The sequence below is a fragment of the Myodes glareolus genome, chromosome 10, assembly GCF_982192425.1.
Source record: "Myodes glareolus chromosome 10, mMyoGla1.1, whole genome shotgun sequence".
In the NCBI taxonomy this organism is placed as follows: Eukaryota; Metazoa; Chordata; class Mammalia; order Rodentia; family Cricetidae; genus Myodes; species Myodes glareolus.
The window spans coordinates 873212-890223 of record NC_142035.1 but is presented as its reverse complement, the minus strand read 5'-3'; the positions used below and the strand labels follow the sequence as shown (position 1 = coordinate 890223).

The following is a 17012-nucleotide window of genomic DNA, read 5'->3' as shown; positions in this document are numbered from 1 at the left end:
CTCAAGAAAACAAAAGTGTCATGCCCCTAATTCCAGAACTCAGCAGGCAGAGGCTTACCTCGAGTTCCAGGCTAAATCGGGCTACAGTGTGAGAGCCTCTTAAGCCACAAAATCAGGCTGTGGATAAGTTATCTAAGACTACATTTTTTGTTATTCTATTTACACAAAGTTCTGAACCTGTGACGGAAACTCCAACGGTGGACGGAAGAAAGGATGCATTGTCACTGATGGTGGTACCAACCGAATGTATTCGACAAAACGCCTCACGGTACATTTCGACGCAGGTAGGTTTGGTTTGACCCCAATAAAAACATTAACTTTTGGTCATTCTGAATGTCAAACGAGCCGGGAGGTGGTGGCACACGGCTTTAAATCCCAGTCCTCGGGAGGCAAAGGCAGTCGGATCTCTGAGTTCGAAGCCACGCTGATAACCAAGGTTATAGAAAAACCGTATCCCAAAAATCTAAACAAAAACAGAAAGTCAAGCAACCGGTGAGGAAGGAATACGTGGCACAGAGAGGTCCAAAGTAAACACAAAACTAAAAACCATTAGCAATTAACTCCAGGGATTTGACTAGAACAGTTGGCCCAAGACTATTTTAAACCACCGGTCCGCGGTTTGAGCAGTGACCGTGGGGAGCTTATTGCTCCGGTCCAGTCTTGGTCGCACCGCACCATGGATTCCCCAGAATCCCGGCTGCAATGACCATTCCCCGGACCCATCAGCTCTGCGCTGCCATGCGGCACCGCCCACGCCTGGTCGCCCCTGCAGACACGGCGCACAGCCCTAGGCCCGCACAGACAGGAAGAAAGCCGCGCTACTGGGCTCGCGCACGGAGGCGGAAGTCGCTCCTCGCAGGCCTCCCAGGAGTCCTTTCGAAGCGCGACGTAGCCGGAAGCTGCTGGCGGCTGGTGGGGGAACTCTGAGCACCCGGTCCAGCTTGGCATCTCGGCCGGACCTGACCCCCAGAGAGCAGCAGGTGAGCTTGCGGCCGGGACTCTCGCGACCCGCGGACCCTCAGTTCCTTGACCTTCCGGTTCTCAGATTACCCGGTTCCTGGTCCTCTAACCCTCGATACTGCGGCCCTAGGCCCTGTTCCCCAATGCCCCGGCTGTTCGACACCCCCAGCCTCCAGCCCTGACTCCACGGCTCTCGGTTCCTCCCTCGCCCCCTGCCTCCCATCCCCCAGTTTCCCGGCCCCGGACTCTCCAGTGCCCCGACCTGTGACGTTTCTCTTCCTCGGACCCCAAACTCCAGGATCCCTGTGTGCGGCTGCTCTCTTCGATTCCCAGCGGCCGCCCCATTGGACCTCCTCGCTGCGGCCGTCCAGACCCCTCGGCCTCTGAACTTGCCACTCTCCAGCCTAGGACCACTCTTCTCCGTGGTCCCTCATCGCTCTCGGGCGTAGACCGGTTCTGCACAGCCCACTTGCCCGGGAAAGGGACGCTAGTCATCATTTCGAAAGAGATTCTGTCCAGCTGTGCCGGGAAGCCAGACTCCCTAGCCACAGCTTGTTGATCGTTTTCCTGCTTGGCCTTTGAAGTGAGTACTGCCGAAGGAGGAGAAAACAAACAAACAAAAAACCAAACCAATAACATCAACCCCACCCCCCAAAGGACCAGGCTTCTAAACCTTTTCTCAGTTTTACCTGGTTTTGGAAGGATGTGCTGATATTTGCCCTCAGAAAGCACCACAAGTCATAAATAATCCACTCTGTTTCAGGCTTCATACTTCTGCTGTGCAGTGTTTGCAGCCATGGAGCTCTGTTTATGGTCCTAGGCAAGGTGATGTTCTGAAATCACCTGTTCTTCAGAGCGAGGATCATAACTTAGACATGGGTTCTCTGTGTGCTTAAAGCAGTTCTGGGAAAGACGATTAGCGTTTCTCCTTGTCACCCATTCTGTAACTTTAGGGCCTGGCTATGTTCCCAAACGTCTCTGTGACCTCAAAGGTTCATCACGTCCCAGTTGAAGACCCAAACACTCTAGTGTGACATGTAGTTTAGTACTGTCCGGAAATAACCTTGTTTGCTTCAGTATTCACTGGGTGTGTCTGCTTGAAGGAAGAGCGTTTTGTCACTTTTTAATTTTGGCTATTAAGAATTCCTAGGGGTGGGTGAGGTGGATTATCAGGTAAGGGTACTTGCCACCAGGACTCACCTGGTGGAAGGGAACAGCTGACTCCTCCCACCTTCTAGGCTTCTGGGTATGTACTGTGGACACATTATACACACACCCAAGAAAAAAATATTTAAAAAAAAAAAGGATTCTTGAACCTTTTTTGAGCCATATTTCGATTGGCGAAAGCGAGGAGATACTTGTTTTCATGTTATTAAACAACATTTAAGATAAGTAATTACTCACCAATACCCAAAGTTTACCACACAGAAGAGTTTCTTAAATCCATACCAAGCCAGACATGGGAAGCAGAGGCAGGCAGATCTCTGTGAGTTTGAGGCCAACCTGGTCTGCATAGTGAGTTCCAGAATAGCCAGGGCTAAGAAAAAAGACCCTGTCTCGAAAACAAAATCCAAGCCAAGTCATCCACTCTCCCCCATTTTCTCCTAGAGCCGTGAATGTCCCGCTCAATTTTACATGGCCAGAAATTCAGAGCAGTCTCACGAGATGCTGACTTCTTATCATTGTTTGCCTCCATTGTGTGGTTGTCAGCCTCTGAGGGCCGGCACAGCGCTTTGAGATTGACTACCGAAACCTCCACTGGTCTTGGTGACAGCTGTTCACGTAGCGACTGAGAAGAATGTAGAGGGCTTTGTAAACTCTGGCCTGCCAGTGTCTTCCCCAAAGGCTCTGAACTGTCTGTGGGTGTACATGAGTAGATGCCTGGGGTGTAACTGTTGTGCCTGATGAATGAGTCACACCAGGGCCTGAGTCCTACATGGAGGAGTCTGCTTTTGTGTGTTCGTGCTTTCAGGATGCCATCCTACCATGTACTTAACACAGTGAACTAGGGTTTCATTTCAAAGTTACAGAAAAGCAAATATTTCCTAACATCTGACAGAAGGGGATCCTAGTTATGTGACCATAGAAATTTCAAGATGCAGGAGAATTGAGAGTCAAGATTTCCTTTATGGAACACCATATTTCTTCAGAGTTAAATTTAAAATGAAATATAGGATCTGAGACGTGCTTTTTTTTTATGTGAACAACATGAATAGAAAATGGTCATTTTCAGTCTAACAGCAAGTAAATAGCAAGGTGAAACACTGAAAACCTGTAACTTCTGTCAGAGGGAGTACTTACCCTTTTTTTTGTATGTGTGATGCCCTGTGAATTAGAGGAAACAGCATAGGTCCGTTGGGACAGATGAGTTCTGGAGAGACCACGCCTGACTGGACTGGAAGGGGGATGGCGAGAGGCCCAGGTCCTGCCTCCAGTTCCCTCCCTGCTCATGTGTGTGGTAACACTGGCATCAGCTTATGCCCAGCCTTGTTGTTGGCACAGTCTCTTCCTTTTGCTTTATTCCTAGTCCTGAATTAAATGGACCACCATTTAAAGTTAAACATGGCTGAAACTGGCGGCTATGAAGAAAAGAATAGGGGCTAGGGAGACAGTTTAGGGGGTCAGAGCTCTTTCTGTGTATGCGTGAGGATCTGAGTTCAGATCTTCAGTACCTACGTAAAAGCCAAGCATGGCTGCACATGTCTATGACTCCAACATTGGAGGATGGAGATGGGAAGATTGCGGGAGCTTGTTTTCAGCTGAGCTCCACGCTCAGCATCCCAAAGGAATAGGATAGACATCTGTGGAAGACAACCTGTGTTCTCTGGTCTTCACGTGTGTGTACACAGTTATACATGTGAATGGACAGTTAGAAAGAAAGAAAGAAGGCTAAGCCTTATTGCTCTTCCCACCAAAGGCCCTGTGTGGGTGGTCTGTGGTCGATATTGTGTCCTATGGCTGTCTTCTCTCACATTTACTCGTCGGGATGCTCTCATACAGGACCTATTTACACGCCGTCTAACACCATTGCCAGGAATACTTCCTTGCCCCTTGTTGCAGCCTGAGGGCTTCCTACACAGACTTGGAGAGCTGGCGGGGAGGCAGGAAGTGCAGGATGCTCTCTTCCATCAGTGAGCTGCCCTTTTTAGCGGGGAGCAGATTAAGCAGCCATTCTTCATGTATTTTATAAGGTTACTCCTTGTGAGTTTGTCACCAAATGACAGGGTTTTTTTGTTTTGTTTTGTTTTGTTTTTATCATTTATGCTGCCTAGTGGCACACAGAGGTTGAACTTAAACTTGCAGGCATTCCTGACTACTGTTGGTTGTGGCCTGAGATTCCCTCCCCCAATGCTCCTGTACTGGACAGGAATACCACTGTCAAATCAGAGCAGCTTTGTGGCAGATCCTATGAAGTCATCACTGTGTAAAGTTACTGCACTGCCAACTCATTTTCTTTGTTGCATAGTAAGCCATTGTAAGGGTTTGTTTTTCTCCTTGCAGCACCATGGCCAGCCCAAGAACCAGAAAAGTACTTAAAGAAGTCAGGGCACAAGATGAGAACAACGTGAGTGTGGACCTTCGGGCCGGGCTTGGGTGGCTGGTGAAAATCTTGGTGTCAGATGCAACTATGGTTGTGTGTCCCTCCTCGGAGAGGCAGCTCATGTCTCGGTGCTCACTCCTGTGGCTGTAGGGAGTGGGACTTTGTCACACTGCTCAGGTTGTGCTACGGATGCTTGGTCTCCTTTCTGAACATTTTTACTCATGAGAGGTTGTTTATCTTTATGCCAGAGTCTAGGCAGCTTCTGCCTCCATCTTTGTCCTGTACCCACATCCTTTGACCAACCTGAGCAGCCTGTCGGGCTTATTGGTGCTAGCTCTTTAGTTCCGTCTTTGCACATGTGGCCTGCTCTTCCACCTTTTGGGGGGCATCTTTGGGGTCCTAACACTGCCCTGAGCTGCCTGGTGAGTTGCGTGTGGCCCCTCTTTGCAGGTTTGCTTTGAGTGTGGTGCATTTAATCCTCAGTGGGTCAGCGTGACTTATGGCATCTGGATCTGCCTGGAATGCTCTGGGAGACACCGTGGGCTTGGGGTGCACCTCAGGTCAGTGTCCTGCACAGCCTGTGTCTGTCCTGCTCGCCATGTTGTGGGGCTGCTGCCCAAACTGCTGTCGGACAGGGGTGCTGGGAGCTGTTCCCCACCTTGTTAGGTGGTCCTCACTCCTAACCCCGGCCAGGATAACCACTGTTGTCCAGCTTGCCTCCATGAAGCTTCTTCTGGCTTCTGCCCCAGACAGGAAACGCCTGTGTCTAGCTCAGGACAAATCTTGGGTTGGGAGCTACTGGGGCCCCTCATACTTGGTAATCAGATCAGACGTCTGGTGTCTAGCTTTGTGCGCTCTGTTACAATGGACAAATGGAAGGACATCGAACTGGAGAAGATGAAGGCTGGTGGGAACGCTAAGTTCCGAGAGTTCCTGGAGGCCCAGGAGGACTATGAGCCCAGCTGGTCCCTGCAGGACAAGTACAGCAGCAGGGCTGCAGCGCTCTTCCGGGATAAGGTGAGGGCGCCTGGCTTGAATGCCTAACACACACTTTCACAGCGGCCAGAATGTGGCTTCAGTGGCTTTGGGAAGCACTTTTAGCATCTGTGGAGGCCATGTACTGTCCAAGAACGGACAAGCACAAGTGACCTTTACTAAAACTAGGCAGGCTCTTCTTGCCCACAGGTAATGCAAATGGCCTGTAATTAAAGGGAGTAAAGGAACAGTGATCGGAGTGCCGCAGACTAACTCGTTTGCAGACCATCTGAGAATCTGGCCTCACTCAGATTGAGGGGTCAAACTAATGAGTCCTTATGCATTTGAAGTTGCAGCCGTAGAGGCCAGTAGCCCACTAACACTTTGATCGTCACATGAGCCCTGGCTCATGACTGAGATACTGACTTGTGTGGTTGGATGTGCTTGAGTTGATGGTAACTGCTTCTGCCTTGTGTCATCTTGTTAGGTGGCTACTTTGGCAGAAGGTAGAGAGTGGTCTCTGGAGTCTTCGCCTGCGCAGAACTGGACCCCACCTCAGCCCAAGATACTGCAGTCCACTGCTCACCGGTAGTTCCTCTGACCTGCTAGTCAGATCTCAGCTTCACCCTCACGTTAGTGGTAGCTCAGGATTCCCGTAGTAACCTCATTTCCTCTGCTTGTGGAAACAGCTTCAGTTGAGAGCTGTTCCTGGAAGTCAGTGAAAAGTAGCTTTTTAACATTTCTGAGACAGTGCAAACTTCTAGCAAATAAGAAGTAGCATCTTGCCCTGTTCTGCAAGAGGGTTGGTTCCTCTCCTTACAGGTCTATCATACAACCCTATGCGCAGTGCCTGTGAGGGTGTGGGTGTGGGTTGTGGTTTTTTGGCATGTAGTCCCTCCTCTGTGAGCGGTTGTTCATTCCATAGTTTAGGCCCCAAAATGGTACAGATTCCTGTTGTACATCCCAAGTTCCACTGTGAAGAGTCTCCCTTCTCTAGTGCAAGGTGGATAAGGGACAGGAGAGGACTGTGTACAGATGACAGCATATCCTCTGCCCCTAGGTCCTGCAGAACTTACTGGAAGGTTCTAGTACTACTGATGGTTTTAGTCTTACTTCCCAGCTCTGAACCGTTAGAGCCAGCCATCCCTGGCAGGTGCAGAATTCACTGCCAGCTGCCGTTAGACTGGGCAGAGAACCACTGGACCATTAGGTGTGCCTGAGCATCCTATGGGTTAGGGCTGTTTGCTGCATAACCGCATATATGATATGGAAGTCCTTGTCACAAAGACTGTGGTTTCATTTGGTGTTGTCAAGGCCTTACTGGCCTTTAACTTTGTATTTCAGATCCTCTGGCCAGCCACAGAGTGTGACGACCTCTGGGGACAAGGCTTTTGAAGACTGGCTGAATGATGACCTGGGCTCCTATCAGGGGTAAGGCCTCTTAAGCCAGGGATAGCAAGCAGGCAGCTGAGGGCATCCGTGACAGGCCACTCTATATGGATTTACTCCATTGGGTTGGGACTCTTTCCTTTAGAGTAGGCGGGGCTCACTCCTGTGTGTCCACAGTGTATGTAATCCGGGGATCCATTTATATCAAGCCCCAAGATGGTCCAGGTTTGAATGGAGGCTTTGAATGTGGAGAAAACCCAATATTAAAGATGATGCGTTTTCTTCTTGGAATCTGCTCAACCTGTAAATGATGCTTTCGGGTAACCCCCACTTATCGGGGTTAGGTCTTGCTGGGAAACCTCAGGTCATATGGAATGAAGTATCTGTATAACTTCGGTGCCCATTGCCCAGAAGGTAGTGTGTCCTGAGAGGGAGGAGGCACCTCCTGGTGGCCAGTGTCTCACTGTTGAGGAGTGGCAAAGTTCATGGCTGTGGCTAGTGCTGTCTGTGTTTATTCTCAGGGCTCAGGAGAATCGCTATGTGGGGTTTGGGAACACAGTGCCACCTCAGAAGAGAGAGGACGACTTTCTCAACAATGCGATGTCATCCTTGTACTCGGTAAGGAGACCTCGGTCCTTCAGAGTGCCTCCTGTGACAGGCACAGCCAAAGGGGTTGTTCAGTGCCAAGACAAGAAGGGCCCTTTATGGAAGAGCGGGTAGTCCTGGGGCACATACCCTGTGGTGATATGATTAAAGGCCCCCTCTTGTTTACCTTCAGTGAATGACTCTTTTAAAAAATGGCATTTTATTCATACCCCAAATATGTTCAGCCACTTACTTACTCTGACCATAAAACATGTATTTCAAATTTACCAAGGTAGATTTCCCCAAAGCCCTGCAAGTTTTCTGTGGAGCCTGTGAGTACACTTCTTATCTCTAGGTCATGTCCTGAGTTCAGGGGAAGGCTGACCCAGCCTTCTGGCCTGTGCTGGGCAGGCTGACTCAGGAAGTGAGGCCCTGAGCAGAGGCTGCTTAAGGTTCCGGCACTCTACTGGGGTGTGGTGCTTGCATTTGGGACCATTTATCGGCTTTCCAGGCAATTTGGAAGCTCCAGGTGAGAAGTTCAGGGTGTGGCATTTGAGGCTTGCTTTTCCAGGGAAACTAATCTTTTCAGAGCTCCTTTTGTTCTGTGCAGTGTTGCTGTTCTGTAGTAATCATAAGTGCAAGCACTCTGAAGGGCAGGCTAGGGCTGCAGTTGAGTGGCAGATGATAGATCCATTCGTGGATGCTGTGAGTGAAAAGAGGAGGAAATAGGCCAGAAGTGGTAAAGGCACCTTTAGTCCCAGCACTTGGGGAGCCTCAGGTCATATGGAAGGAAGTATCTGTATAACTTTGGTGCCCATTGCACACAGGTCACAGTGTCGAGTTCCAGGATAACCAGAGCTGCACAGAGAAACCCTGTCTTGAAAAACAAAAACAACAGCAAACTAGTAAAAAATTAAAAAAAAAAAGAAAAGGCTTTTTATATTGATAAGAATAAATAGGCACGGTACATAAGAGGAATAAATTCTGTGAGAAGGGGCGGAATGTAAAATGCGTTGCTGTTGCACACGTGCACTGGGGTCTGCACTGACAGCACAGAGGAAAGGCTGGCATCTGTCATCACTCTCTTCTTTGTTTCATGAATCATGAATGTATGGATTATTTTTTAACCTTTTTTTCTTTTTTTTTTTTTTTTGAGACAGAGTCTTGCTTGTAGTTCTGTGTGGCAGTCTTGATTGAAATCATATGTAGACCAGGCCAGTCTCAAATTTGCAATAGTCCTCCTGCATATTGGGATTACAAGCATGAGCCACCATGCCTGGCTCAAAAATTATTTTAAAACAAGTTGAATTGTAGTGCACACCTGTAGTTCTAGCACTGGAGAAGCTGAAGCAAGAAGATTGCCCTGAGCCTGAAGCCACCCTGGCCTACTTAGTGAGAACCTGTCCCCAAAACCAAAAACTTGGTTAAAACTGTCCTCTGCCCCCAGACTGTGGCAGTCACCGTCCTGCTGCCACACTGGGTCTTTAGGAGAGAAGGGGCTTCTATCGGAAAGCCTGTTGCTATGGAGAGAACTTTCTCTCTTTTGGTTTTTTTGAGAACTCATTTTGTAGACCAGATGGCCTCAAACTCAGAGTTCAACTTGTCTCTGGCCCCCAAGTACTGGGATCAAAAGTGTGCGCCAACATGTCAGGCCTTCCTCACCCTTTGGAAACCGAGTCCCTGTCTTCTGCTGATGGCCTTTTCTAAGGAACACAGTGTAGACAATGTCTCCTAAGTACGTTCTTCCTCTGCACTAACTTGGGGGAAGGACAAAAGTCAGTTGTGGTTTAAGCGGGATGTTTTTATTTTGAAGTAACTTTAATTCACATTGGAAGGTATTTGTGAGGAAATAACTTTGAATTTAGAGGAAGGCCTTTGCCCACCGCTTTCTGCCCCTCTGGGAGGCAGGAAGGGGTAAGGACAGAAGTGAGGACAGCTCTGCCGAAACCCTTTGATGTCTGCCTAAGAGGCCTGGTAGCCATCCTGTGCTTGGTGTTTGAGTCCTTCCTCTTGGGGAGGACAGTACTGATGTGTGCTGTGTGCTGCTGCTGGCAAGGACAGTGTGGGTGCTGCGGCACTGGCTGCCTTTGCTGGTCCCAGAGCCATAGAAGCGTTTAGGTGCCTTCTGTGGATCCTTGCTGTGCTTCAGCATCACGAGTGTGGCGTGCATTGGGTCCAGAAAAGCCGTGCTTCATCACTCTCTGTTGCCTTCTCAGGGATGGAGCAGCTTTACCACCGGGGCAAGCAAGTTTGCGTCTGCAGCGAAGGAAGGTGTAAGTGACTTGGGTGCATGCTGCCCACTGCTGGCCTGGGGTCCTTCTGCATACTATTCTTTAGCCCTTCTAGCAGACAAGTGTGGGGCCTTGTCCACTTCAGGATGGTCCAAGGAACCCTTATTGTAGCAGATGTTTGTTTCTGTGTCAGGGACAAACTGCTTGCAGAGGTTGGCTTGGCATCATGTGGGTGGTGACAGACACAGTCCTTAGTGAATAACTGATGGGTACCTGTGCCTGAACTTTTCCCTTTAGGTCTTGAGAGTAAGCAGTGTTGAGATAGTGTAGCTCCTCTCCTTCAAAGTGAGAGGAGACCTGGAGAGTCCTGGTTGGGATAGACCATGCTCTATAGGGAACATGTCTGACTCTGGCAGTGAGCCGGCAATCACTAATAGGGAAAAAGCCAGAAGGTGTAGTCTTTGAGTCTGGGGTTAGGCTGTGTGACCATGGTACAAGGGGTACAGGGATAGAGGTAAATTGGCCCACTGGTCCATAGGAACCAGACCAATAGTGCCCATAGCCGTTCAAACAAGCTGGAAGCCATTGTATCTGCCCTTCTTGCCCATTTGCCATGGAGAAGTTGCTGACTGCTGACAAGGTGTGTTCTCATCTCTAGCGAGACTGATGCCCGGGGAGATCTAGTTACCTCCAGCTGGGGCATCTAGACAGGCCTGCTTTTTCTCGAGTGTCACAGTTCTTTATGTCTAGATAAGTTAGATACTGTGCTGCCCACATGTGGAACAAGTAGGGCCAGGGGTGACTGCTGGGCCCAAACTTGTCCTATCCCCAGCAGTTTGTGGATTTGTTACAGCATCTGCTAAGCCAGGCTTTCCCACAGCAACCTGGTCTCTGAGAGCTGTTGCCATGGTCATACTGACTGCATGGGTACTTGCCAGGAGCGAGTTCTGGAACTAACTCCACCTGGGCCCCATATAGATAAAGTCTTATGGGTAGGGTCAAGACATTTGAATTTGACTCAAAATACTGGCTTTTGTTTTTCCTTTTTAGGCTACAAAATTTGGATCCCAAGCTAGTCAGAAGGTAAGAAGGGGAAGCATTTATTCTCTGTTTTAGAACTCTTCAGTCTTCCGTCGTATGCAGTGTCTGGATACTGCAGGTCTGAGGTCCTAGGGAAGAAGGACCTCCTCTGTCCTCATGTGTCCCTGTGTACCTCAGTGCCTCCAGTTGCTGTGAGCAGGAGACTTCCTTATCTACCACAGCCACCGATGAAGCCACTGTGCCATAGCTGCCTCATATGGGAAGGGCAGTCTGGGCCACAACTCACAGCCTTGGGCTTTCAGCTGCAAAGGTGTGACTGCTTGGTTTGTGTGACCAGCGGTGACAGTTCCGGGTTGGAGGTTTACTTTTCTTCCAAGCTGAATATAAGAATAGTTGCCATGCTTAGAGCTCTGGTCAACTGTCCTCCATGATGAGGTGGGCAGGGTTTTAGGTCCTTGTGGCCTGCAGTTCTCTCTTCATAGGCATTTCTGCCTCTCAGGACCTTTTTCCAGCCCTGCATCCCATGTGATCCACCTTGGAGAAGCCTTCCTGGTTTTACTTCAGAGCTTCTAAGTTAGGCTCAGACTCCTTAGGCATATCATGGGGTCTGGATTGTGATAAATTTGAAATCAGAGAAATACTGATGCAAGGATCCAAAGCAGATTCATGTAGTTCTGATGCAGGAAATCAGAGGGTGGTGGTCCACAGCTGTCATACTCCAGCAGTCAGGGGTTGCTAAAGGACTGCAGTGTGAGACCCTGGTGAAGCTGCAGGGCGATTGGTAATGAAAAGTCCCCAGACTATCTTGATACAAAATATACAGCTTTAATAAACAGAAGTAAGACTTAACAACAGCTTACACCAGAATCCAAGCGATCCGTCCAGAGGCAGGAGCCAGGCGAAAAGAGAGAGCTAGCAGAGCGTGCTTGCTAGGTTTATAGGCAGGCTTTAGCCTGAGGGCGGCACGCCCCAAAAACAGAATGTGATTGGCTGAACTCCCCTATCACCCTGGTTAGAGTTTAAGAGGTGTGTTTTGTGGCACTTCTGGGCATTGCTAATGTGACTCCTGCCACCTGCTCTTTCTCTGTAACTGCCTTCCTGCCAACTGGGTCAAGTTTTGGGGTTACAAACAGCAATCAGAGCCGGTAAAACCTTGTTTCTACTGGTGCATGCTGCCCCATGTCTGCTAAACATGTGCTTTGCTCCTGGCTGTATCTCCCTTTGTGTTTGGGTCACCGATGTCATCTTCCTGGCCTGCTGGTGCTGGAAGCTCATCTTCCTCAAGATCCACAGCCCAACTGTTCCCTGAGCAAGGTTGTAAGGGCCCAGTGGCCTCTGAGAGAAGGAATACTTATTTCAGTGTTCATTCCCTGGTTTAATTATCCCAAACCAGATAACTGCTGGAAAGGAGCCTTCCTATGTTACTGAGTTATCCCCCTTCAAGCCTTTTGTCTGGCCTTGCTTTGGGGTTAAGGTTCAGGCAAGTCAAAGCTTCCTGAGCGTTACCATGGTGGCTCCAGGGGAGGCTGTACCCCTGTCTGCTACTTCTATGCCCAGCCTTTTCTCCATCCCTGCACTGAGCCTCACAAATAGGCTTTGCTCCCATGGAGGGTTCAGTGCCAGCTTTAGGAAATGGATGAAGATTAGCAGTTAGCAGATCTGTCTGTGTCTGTCCTCCCTACTTGTGGACTAGAGCCAGAGCTGCTTCCAGCATTGCGAGGGAGCTTTCTTCATGTCTTGTTCTTCCATTCTGGTGCCACTTCTGTGAGCCTACTTCCCCGTGTGTATTCACGTCCCCTGCCTTCCCTTCTGTTGGCAAAGCTTGTGCCGTCCTGTGCTTGCTTTTCAGCAGCTAATGTTGCTGCATGTGAAGTCATATAGCATCTCTTCCCACAGGCTTCGGAGCTGGGCCACAGCCTGAATGAGAATGTCCTCAAGCCTGCACAGGAGAAGGTATGGAGACACCAGCGGTTAAGGTGCTTGTGTGTCCTGCTGAGGCTCTGTATTGACCTGGGAAATGGGTATATTGGGGGTCAACAAAATCTTGCCTATAGTTTCCTCTGGTCCAGGTGGCCTTGGGCTCCTTAGTCGTCTCCCCTCAACCCCCGAGTTAGCTTCCAAGGGTGTCTTTGAACTTGCTCTTCCTTCTGTTTTACCCCAGTGGCCTGGCCACAGGCAGTGAGTGATGCTTATCTTCAGAAGGATATTGGCCCTGGGGAGGAGTCAGTAGCCCCATCCTTCCTTACAACAGGAGTCTGGATGACAGTTGGCTTCTCTTGGTAGTGATGGGTTCCTTATGTAGCTGAAGCCAGATGGCTTCTGGTAGAACTTGGGAAACTTAATGTGACAGGTCTCTCTGCACTCTGAAGCTTTGGTCCTCCTAACAATGCCCTTTAAATTGCACAGGTGAAGGAGGGAAGGATTTTTGATGATGTGTCCAGTGGGGTCTCTCAGTTGGCATCCAAGGTAGGGCCACCCTGCTGACTTTCACGGCCAAAGCCAGTTTCCATATTCCAGACTCTGGAGCCCCACAGGTCCTTGGGCAGCTGAGGCAGTGACCATTGCCTTCTTATTTCTGAGGGCTTGAGGAATATGGAAACAGCTTGGTTATCGGGGACTTGCCAGCCACTAACCTGTGTTTCTTTTCTGTCTTGCTGCTGTTGGCCTGTCCCTTGGTAAGTGCCAATGCCATTGTTAGCTGCTGCTGGTCCTGTGACCTCTTCAGAGCCTGGTGGAATGAGGGTGGGGGCGGTCATCAGATTTCCCAACATGATGGCAATGAAGGGCACCTCCTGAAGACCTTCATTGCACTTTGGTAAAGACAAGACCTGTGGTGGCTCTAAGCTTTTGAACACCCCCAAAATGTTGAGTGTGACATTGGAAATACCATGTGCTTTGTGTGTGTGTGTGTTTTCCAGACAGGGTTTCTCTGTTAGCTCTGGCTGTTCTGGAACTCACTCTGTAGACCAGGCTGACCTCGAATTCACGGAGATCCATCTGCCTCTGCCTCCTGAATGCTGGGATGAAAGGTGTGCGCCTCCACCGCCTGTCATAAGGTCATGCTTTTTACTGTCTGTGTGGCATTGTCCCACCCACCACAGGAACTGCTTCTGAGAGAAATGCTCTAAATATCTAACTAAGCAGCCAACAGCTAGTGTTGCTTCAGCACTGCTACTGTGTTCCTGCGTGCATATGTGTGCATGTGTCCTCCAGGTTGCTGCTGTGTTACTGTGTGCATATGTGTGCATGTCTCCTCCAGGTTGCTGCTGTGTTACTGTGTGCATATGTGTGCATGTCTCCTCCAGGTTGCTGCTGTGTTACTGTGTGCATATGTGTGTGTGTCTCCTCCAGGTTGCTGATGTGTTACTGTGTGCATATGTGTGTGTGTCTCCTCCAGGTTGCTGCTGTGTTACTGTGTGCATATGTGTGCATGTCTCCTCCAGGTTGCTGCTGTGTTACTTTGTGCATATGTGTGTGTGTATCCTCCAGGTTGCTGCTGTGTTACTGTGTGCATATGTGTGTGTGTCTCCTCCAGGTTGCTGATGTGTTACTGTGTGCATATGTGTGTGTGTCTCCTCCAGGTTGCTGCTGTGTTACTGTGTGCATATGTGTGCATGTATCCTCCAGGTTGCTGCTGTGTTACTTTGTGCATATGTGTGTGTGTATCCTCCAGGTTGCTGATGTGTTACTGTGTGCATGTGTGTGTATGCGTGTGTGTGTGTGTGTCTCCTCCAGGTTGCTGCTGTGTTACTGTGTGCATATGTGTGTGTCTCCTCTAGGTTGCTGCTGTGTTACTGTGTACATATTTGTGCGTATATCCTCCAGGTTGCTGATGTATTACTGTGTGCATATGTGTGTGTGTGTGTCTCCTCCAGGTTGCTGCTGTGTTACTGTGTGCACATGTATGCATGTATCCTCCAGGTTGCTGCTGTTACTGTGTACATATGTGTGTGTGTGTCTCCTCCAGGTTGCTGCTGTGTTACTGTGTGCATATGTGTGTGTGTGTATCCTTCAGGTTGCTACTGTGTTACTGTGTACATATGTGTGTGTGTGTATCCTCCAGGTTGCTGCTGTGTTACTGTGTGCATATGTGTGCGTGTCTCCTCCAGGTTGCTGCTGTGTTACTGTGTGCATATGTGTGTGTGTGTATCCTTCAGGTTGCTGCTGTGTTACTGTGTACATATGTGTGCGTGTCTCCTCCAGGTTGCTGCTGTGTTAAAAGGTTACTGCTGTGTTACTGTATACACATGTGTGCATGTGTCCTCCAGGTTTTGTTCAGGCCTCAGCAGACAACATCATTTGTGCTCATGTTTTACAGCCAGGGGTGCTATGTAGAGTATGGCCTTAGCTTCTTTTCATGTCTTCTAGGTCCAGGGAGTTGGCAGCAAGGGATGGCGTGATGTCACCACTTTCTTTTCTGGGAAAGCTGAAGACACTTCAGACAGGTAGGCCATGTCCCCACCCAGGCCCTGGGTCTTTTGGGCTCCCTGCTGGTGGCCTGGCCTCGCACCCTCTGCCCAGTGTTGCACTGAGTCCTTGCTAGAGGCAAAGTGACTGCCCTCTCACCCTCAGCACCGGGGCCCCTGTGTGCTCTTCCCCAGTGCCCTAGTAAATACCCTACAGTTTAGGTGATGATAATACGGGTTGAGGAAGGCTAAGTTAGCTCTCAAAGAAAAGGGTCCCTCACTTCGTAGGGTACCCTGACCCTACAGGGATACTAGGAGGTACTTTAAAAGGCAGCACCCTGTCTAGCCAGGAAGAGAGCATGGAGCTGTTGTAGGTCAAACCTGAGCAGATTGGGCAGCTTGGCGGGTGCAAGTAGTGCAAGTGTCTTTCTGTGACAACTTTTGAGATTTTATTCCTCTCCGTAATAGACCCTTCGAGGGCCACAGCTACCAAAACAGCAGTGGGGACAACTCCCAGAACAGCACCATAGACCAGAGCTTCTGGGAGACCTTTGGGAGTGCTGAGCCCCCCAAGGCCAAGTCCCCGAGCAGTGACAGCTGGACCTACGCAGACGCCTCAACAGGGAGGAGGAGCTCGGACAGCTGGGATGTTTGGGGCTCAGGTTCCGCATCCAACAACAAGAACAGCAACAGCGATGGCTGGGAGAGCTGGGAGGGCGCCAGTGGGGAGGGCAGGGCCAAGGCCACCAAGAAGACTGCCCCATCTACGACCACTGATGAGGGCTGGGACAACCAGAACTGGTAGGCGCCTTGCTGCACCTAGGCCCCAGCTCTGCTGGGACTGCTGTGTTTGCACTTTACCCTTTCTGATCCTCCTTCATTTGACCTCAGTGTGAAGACGGTAGCTCAGGCAGGACTTGAGTGGGTGCTGCCTGCCTGGTGTGGGGCGGCTTCCTCTTAGGCCTCAGGGCACCTGTCATCATCTGCCTCCTGGGTCCCCTGAGCAGCCTTCCTGGACTCTAGGTTCTTGGGACCCAGGCACTGTGTCTGCAGCCCTGGCCCAGCCTGGAACTGCAGTCCTGTGCAATGTCAGCCAAGCCAGACATCTGCTTTTGTTGAAATGTCTTTTAAAACTTGAAAGGTCTGCTCCTGTCCTTTTTTTTTCCTTGAAGAAAACGCCTGGAATCTTAAGCTGGAAAGGAAATGACAAAAGCAATATTGGAGCTCGCACTGCCACCGACGCCCTCACCTAAGTCCACGGCCTGTGGCCTGTGCTGTGAACCTCACTTTGTGACCTTTGCCTTTCCTGCATCAGCCTGTCCAGCCTGTCCAGCCCTTAGTTCCGTGGGACAGACTCTCCACAGCTGGCCACACATGGCAACTTGGGCTCTGGCCCTCCCTGGACACCTGACTTGAACTTGGCCAGTCCCGGAAATGAGGAAAGTAATTAAAGTAAAGGAACTAGGAGCATTTTCAGCGTATCTGCCACTCCCGCCTGGCACAAGGGAGCCTGAATATGGAGGGTGGGCTGAGGGGCCAGCGGCCACTGCCAGGGTTGGAGCGTCTTGATGGGGACCCTTGTGTCTACAACAGCCCAGGCCTTCTCCCAGCCTGCTCAGGGTGCTCAGGGTCAGAGCACACTCGGTCATGTCTCCTCAGCATGCAACTGTCCCTCCAGATGGCCCCATTTTCCACCCTGTGGACTTCGTGGAACATTGCAGTTGAGACCCATGTGCTACCAGTGGTTGGTGTGACAGCCTTTTCCTCCCAGGATTCCATGACTGCTGTGTGCTGTGGCCGGGGAGCCCAGCTGGGTCTCTGTCTCCTTAAACCCACGCCTGTCTTGATCCTCAGTTTGACCAGCAGTGCATGACCTGACGCTCT

General features: G+C 50.1%; 1 protein-coding gene across 7 annotated transcripts; it reads left to right on the top strand.

Annotated features, from left to right (window-relative positions):
- Nucleotides 1–1403: 1403 nt before the first annotated feature.
- Arfgap1 (ARF GTPase activating protein 1) lies at nt 1404–17011 on the top strand. Of its 7 annotated transcripts, XM_048441332.3 has the most exons (14): nt 1404–1543; nt 4462–4525; nt 4952–5061; nt 5347–5518; nt 5964–6064; nt 6821–6907; nt 7387–7483; nt 9667–9723; nt 10732–10764; nt 11838–11867; nt 12619–12675; nt 13129–13188; nt 15091–15167; nt 15597–17011. In XM_048441332.3, exons 2-14 carry the CDS (start codon nt 4466–4468, stop codon nt 15931–15933), a joined length of 1278 nt encoding a protein of 425 aa, XP_048297289.1. In that variant the 5' UTR covers nt 1404–1543; nt 4462–4465; the 3' UTR covers nt 15934–17011. The 7 variants fall into 7 exon arrangements, with proteins under 7 accessions (XP_048297289.1, XP_048297290.1, XP_048297292.1 ...); XM_048441333.3 differs by lacking the exon at nt 11838–11867; XM_048441335.3 differs by lacking the exon at nt 13129–13188 and having other exon boundaries at nt 15097–15167.
- The last annotated feature ends 1 nt before the right edge of the window (nt 17012 follows it).